The sequence below is a fragment of the Clytia hemisphaerica genome, unplaced genomic scaffold (genome assembly GCF_902728285.1).
Source record: "Clytia hemisphaerica strain Z4C2 unplaced genomic scaffold, Clytia hemisphaerica genome assembly, whole genome shotgun sequence".
In the NCBI taxonomy this organism is placed as follows: Eukaryota; Metazoa; Cnidaria; class Hydrozoa; order Leptothecata; family Clytiidae; genus Clytia; species Clytia hemisphaerica.
In genome coordinates this window covers 3,350-9,789 of record NW_027104274.1, presented here as the reverse complement: position 1 = coordinate 9,789, position 6,440 = coordinate 3,350, and the positions used below count along the sequence as shown (strand labels likewise).

The following is a 6,440-nucleotide window of genomic DNA, read 5'->3' as shown; positions in this document are numbered from 1 at the left end:
CTAAACAGGAAAAGTAGTAAATGAAGGCTCAAACCAGTAACTTTTCACCCGAAGAAATTTATTTTCTCTATTCAGATGATGATTAGACATCATACAAAGTGAAAATAAAATTTATTTGGAAAATAAGAGAGGACTAAAGATATTATAAAAAAATGAAAATAAGAGTAGTAGTTTAAATACATGACAAAGATGGCATATGGCTATGCTTACACTACGTATAAAGACGTAAAAATATTAAAATACAAATAACCGTTACATTCACATTCCCTTTCCTTGTTGTTTACATGCAGAGATAATTGTCGTGCCATGTGTGTGGGTCAGCAGATTCGTACCATCTGATACATTTCTTCCCTTTGATTGGTCCAGCGGATGACCAGGAGAAGTGAAATGGAGAATTATTTGGCACACACAAATAGTTGTCAAGCCATGTTGTGTGAAGAGGTTCAGCACGTTCCACGATGTATGTACATCTCATCCCTGCAATAGGCCCTGAAAAAGTGAAAGACATTTTGGTGAGACTTTTATAAAGGACGTATCTCCTTATTCCTTTGACCTACAAAGCATTCTTAAACAAGCAAAATAATTCTTTTGCTCTTCTGCGCCACGCGAGCACAAACTTTGAGAAATTCTATTCTTTATTTTGCTTTGTCAGCATAGAAGCGTGCCTCATCTCTATGTCATAAAAAAGAATAATTTTAAATACATTTTTGTTTTATTTTTTTCACTTAAATCATCCACGAGAAGACTAAACAGTTCCGTGTTTTAATCATTCTTCTTCATTGCGTGGTAACGAAATGACGGTATCTATCAGACACTATCTCGCCATTCATGCCTTTTTAAGCGTCCAGTAATTGGACACTGCCCTTCCTGGCCAAAAATAGCCATAAAAAGGTAGAAAAAGTGACCTTTTTATAGTGGACGCTGCCTCGTCCTTCTACAATCTGACCGGACGATTGCCGGGCCGTACGGCGTTTTCAGCCGGTCATATTTTCCAGAAGGTATCTCTACCGACCGGAGAGTATGACGACGTACGGTCGAGATATAGCTCTGAAAGCTCAGGAAATTTAAACAATCCTTACCGGCAGATGACCATCTCATACCAACACCCTGAATACCAGGAGCTGAAACGGCACAGAAATAATTATCATGCCAAGTGCCCGTTCGATCTGCACTCTCATGAATATGAGTACAAGTCATGCCATCAATTGCTCCAGCCGAATGCCATCGGAACTCTTCAGGCCATTTAGGATAACGACATGCCGAAGTTGTTGCAATGAAAGCCAAAGCGATGAGGATGATATGATTGATCTTCATTGTCTTCCAATGAATACCTTCAGTCAGGTTGTTTCTTGCTTCGATTTCTTCTACTTTCTTCTTCCAAATGATTGTTCGGATGATTTTCAAGCTTCATACTTGCACTATTTATACCTTTAGCATTACGTCATTTTAAAAAACTTTTTCGTCGCAAACACCCGTGCGTTGCAAGGAATACCGAATAATTAATTTGAGATAATTAGAATTCTCTCACAGTCTATGTGATTTTACGCTTCCCGTTTAGCTCTTTTATTTTTGAGTAATTCAGGGGGTAGTGAAAGGTATTTCGAAAATTCAATTATAATGTGTTTAACAGATTTTCAAAAATTTTAAAGACTTAAAAAAGGAAGCGAAGCGCAAAACGCACGAGTTTATTTATTGGATTGTGTTGTCTGGTTATTTAATCGGAAATATAATTTTTATTTTTAATCAAAAACATCTATGAAAAGACTAAAAATCCTTAGAATTTAAAAGTAATGTGTAAAACTCAGCCCTAAATTTGAAAATTTGTTCACTCATGTGTCTAATAAACGCTCCCTCCTGTTTATGATTTTTTTTAGAAATTATCTCAACCCCCTTGGACCTTAGTAGAGGCCTCCAGCGGTTTTTGTGATGGCGTGATTGGCGTTTTTTGTTCGTGGTTTTGTGATTTAAGATTTTAAAGTGTGTGATTTCATGATCGGAGGAACCAACGTGATCAACGAGAGCGTGATAGAAAGAGAACTTTATCTCGTGATAACGTGATTTGTAATTTTTTTTGCCGTTTTGATAATACTAAAATCAGTAAAAGTGTCTTTTGATTGCCCATTGCTTAGGTTTGTTTTGAACCAGATTGTTCGGAGTTCTGTGCAAGTGCATTTTTGCCTAAAAACTTTTTTGCGCGATTTGAAAGGTGACTGGGGTGGGGGGGGCCTTTTAGTACTGTAAGTCTCCTCTAAGGTCACTCGATAAACTCTTCCGTTAACCATCTTATCTTCATTAGACTATCACTGGTTCTCACTAACATTATGCCGATTGGTAATGTGAATGATTTAAATCAGAGTGTTCTAGAGTTATGGTTTTCGTCTGAATTAGCTCCTCTAGCTACTTTAAGGATAAAGTCGACGTGGCTTTTGGGAATCAATCACTGCTTAGAAAAGAAACTAGTCTAGGAATGATTGAGAAGGTTATTATGTAGGTATTTTTCTATAAACGCTTATTGGACGCAAGTGACTGTGTCCGAATCCCAAAGACCTTAAGACAAGGTATTAGTCTAGAATCGTGGTAAACTCTCTACTTTCACTGATGTATCACTTCCTCGCAAACCGACTTACTATCATCGAATTATCAATTATTTGTCATCATTATTTGCCAATTAATTGCTATCAAATGAGCTTAGTAAAGCCTACGCAGAGATAAGACTGATAATTAAAAGTTTTATCCAATTTTTTTGACAGATCTGAATAAACGACCGTCATATATGCCGTAAGGATCATGCTAGACGACTAGTTCACATATAGTGGGAAAGAAAATTTTGAAAAATAATGGTCTGTTATACAATATAACATATAACACTCATTTTACTGTAGTACAGTGATTACTCTCGGATACCTAATAGCCGCCCCACCCGCTTATTTTCTTCTTTTGTCCTAATTCTTCTGTATTAGCCTCCTTTTCAAAAATTTTTCACCCAGGATATTTTTATTCCAACCCCAATTAGGTCCATACCCGAGAGTATAAACAACTCTATTCTAAAAGCATAGCATCAGCTCAGGTGCAGCCCCAAGGCAAAAAAAGCCCTCTGAAATTTATTTTATACTCTCAGGTGCCTAATAAACGTGCCCCCACCATAGCGTCAGCCTGGGTTTAGGTCCCAGGCAAAAATTAGGTCCACCCTGAGTTTTAAGTCCCCCCCAAAGATTTATGAATTTTTTGTTAGCCCCCAGGACTTTTGACCCTAGACAATTTCTAAAAATTGATCTAGTAAAAAAGGGTTTTCCAATGTAAATTGTGTTCAGTTCTAAGTTTAAGATAAAATATTTTGCACACTTTCTATAAAAATATTAGGCCGCAGGCGAAAATTTTTCAGATCCATGAGCTTCAATTTGAGTAATTGAAGCCAACTATTAAGCTGAATTATTTTAGCCCCCACGTTAAGTGATGAGATTTTAGCTCCTCCCAAGTACATAGGTCCCCCCAAAAAAGTAGTGTACTTCCAGCCCCCTCCTTTTTTGGGAAAAATTTAGGGCGTTGCCCCCCCCCCAACCAGCAGGGGGGGCTGACGCTATGCCCACGCTTATAAATTTTTCGAAAATTTTCAAACCCCACGTTTATTAAAATTCAGAAATTTCTTATCAAGTATTTTTTAGATAGACTGCTAGATTCATGTAATACAGTATTGTACTTATTTTACGAGGGCTTGTTACAGTAATTATTGTTCTTTTGTTGTATTTCCATTTTTTACTTTATTAAAACATTTAGTCTTATTGTTGTAAAATACTCAAAATATGTGCATCTTTTTGCTTCCAATAATTAGGGGTAATTTCGAAAAATTATCAAATTTCCAACCCCCACGCTTATTAAGACCCCCACGTTTATTAAAATTCTGAAAAAAATTCCAACCCCCACGTTTATTAGGCACCTGAGAGTAGGATTCAAAAGCAGCCCCTGTTCAAGGGAAGGATGATTTCTACCTTTTTGTGAATCTACAAATCTCCAAAAAAAAATCCTAAAGAAATCCTGGTGTAAAAATATCTTGACTTGGATTAATCCTTAACCTGAATTCTTGACGTTTACAATTAGGTGCACTCGTGACTTAAAGACTTAAAAGTCATTTATGTACTCAATACAACAAATTCGAGTCAAAAAGAGGGAGTTGGGTGCAGTTAAACACAATAGAAAATCACCCTCACCTTTCCAGTGCCGTAGCAACTGGGGGGGGGCAAGGGGGGGGGCTATGCCCCCCAATAATTTTTTCAAAAATGGTTATTTAGCAAAATGCAAATTTTTTCTTTTTTAATTTGTCATATTTGTCACAATTGAGTGCATTTTCAAGCAATCTAGAGCTCAAATTTTCAAAATTCCCCCCCTCGGGCCTCCCCAATATGAAAATGCTTCATACGGCACTGCCTTTCAAAAGGAATGGAGTAGTATTTACATGAAGTGTTTTTTATGATTATATTGAAATATCAAGATTCTTTGATGACATGTACCTTGTAAAAGATTAAGCCGTTTATCGCGTATATTTGAGCCTCAGCGTTTTAAGTGAATGTACCAACTAGAAAATAAAAGTAGTTAGATGCACTTATGCGCACTTAGACCAACTTAAAAGCGACTTTTTATACTTTTACCATGCTTCAGAAATCGAGATTGCTAAATAAAAATCAGATCAAAAGTATGGCTCTTGCTAGCCCCCAGTAGTCTCCCTTCAAAATCCCAGCACTGACCTAATATAGGAGGTCAGCCCCCCACCTTTTTGGGGCTTTATTTGCGGCTTTATTTGGGGTGCCTTAACTCCAGGGGGTTGATGCTATAAAAGGGATAGCCACAGTTCCTCTTCAAAAATTCATAGAAATGTCTTTAACCCAATCATCTTCTTGACGACAGCCGGCGACCGGTCATCGCAGATCGATCGTGACCTTTACGTTTCCTTTGTGGTGCATTTGTGTAGAACTGATCTTTCGTCTGTTGAGTTTACTTCATGACTTTGTCTGCAAGTGTTTCGTTTGGTCTGCCAACTTTCTTTCTTTTGTTAGCGTTAAAGAGGAGTCGTTTCGTAAGGAACTTGTTGGATTGTCTGGCAAGATGACAGGCCCGGTCGAACAACCGTAAGAATGGAGGCTCAAAATGAGATAAAATTTGCTAGGAATTTGAAAAAAATCTCAATCGCTTAAAAGTGACTGAAGTCTCCCCAGCCTCCCCGCTTCCGCCGGACCTGAAAATTAATTTCTTGTTGTCTTGCAACATATGTTTGAATATCCTCGGTTTTGCACATTTAGAGGATTCTCTTCATTCGAATAAACAAAGTGGAAATCTTCAGTTCTCGTTTCGTTTGGGATTGAGCTGCTTCCGGAGCATATGGACGTATATGTAGGATTGATTTCGTTCATTTGAGTGGGCATAAAATAAACTGTTCAATTCACCAGGGGCTAACCTTTCGAGAAATATTGTACACTTGTCAAAAGAAAATCCAAAGGATTCTGGAAATTTCTAAGAAAGAACATGTCAAAAATCTAAAACATCCAAAGACTTCCAAGAAAGTTCTAAAACCCTTCGATCTTGTACACTTAGAAATGATTTTACAAAACTAAGTTCGCGTTCGTGTAGTAATATACATAATGTAAAACGAAATTTATTTCAGCTGAAAGTAGTTAGGGCTTTAAAGTAGGAAGTCGTAATCTAAATGATCTAAAAAAAGAGGAAAATTCGCATTACCCTTCCTCTAAGTTATGCAATGTAAACTTGGCATCATACTCATATATAAATTGGTTTCGAAGGTAAAACAAAATTGTCTTATAATTTTCTTTTGGTCTAAACCATAATTTCGCATTTCCATGAAAAGTAAATTGACAAATGCATTTCAAATTACGTGACTAACGCAATATCTATTGGAATTTTAAATTGAACTCTCGGAATATCTTTTTATTTAGAAAAAAAAGAAACGAAACATCCCTTGATTCTAGGAAGTGTAAGCTTGCTTTACTCGCAAATGTTTTTACGGTCTTGAGATGGCTGTTTATTTCCAAGCACAAAATATGGGAAAAATTCCTCAAGAGCCAGTTGGTTATCGGAAAATTATCCTTACCTCTAACTTTAAACTTCTTTAAAATTACTCTAAAGGGCTCTTCCAGAAAATTTTTGTACATGGGATATAGGATATATTGGATATTTTATCCGAGGGTAGTGAAAAATCTGCCTTGTTTTGGGGGCACACTTGGGGAGGGGATCAAAATTCACAATGTCCGGTGGGGGGGGTAAATTTCCAAAAATGTTATATCCTCCATCCCCATATTCAAAGTTTTTCTGGAAGACCCCAAACCTGCCCAAACTATTAAAAATGACTGAAAATCATCTTTAAAGATAGCCCGGAAACCTGGCGACAAAAACCCGTTTTCTAAATCCAATTTTTTCTGATTTTTATGAATGCG

General features: G+C 36.9%; 1 protein-coding gene across 1 annotated transcript; it reads right to left on the bottom strand.

The window, feature by feature from the left end:
* Positions 1–41: 41 nt before the first annotated feature.
* On the bottom strand, positions 42–1,398 carry LOC136816808 (uncharacterized). The gene is made up of 2 exons (XM_067073135.1): positions 1,080–1,398; positions 42–489 (listed from the first exon to the last, which is right to left on the bottom strand). Exons 1-2 carry the CDS (start codon positions 1,312–1,314, stop codon positions 281–283), a joined length of 444 nt encoding a protein of 147 aa, XP_066929236.1. The 5' UTR covers positions 1,315–1,398; the 3' UTR covers positions 42–280.
* Between the last annotated feature and the right edge of the window lie 5,042 nt (positions 1,399–6,440).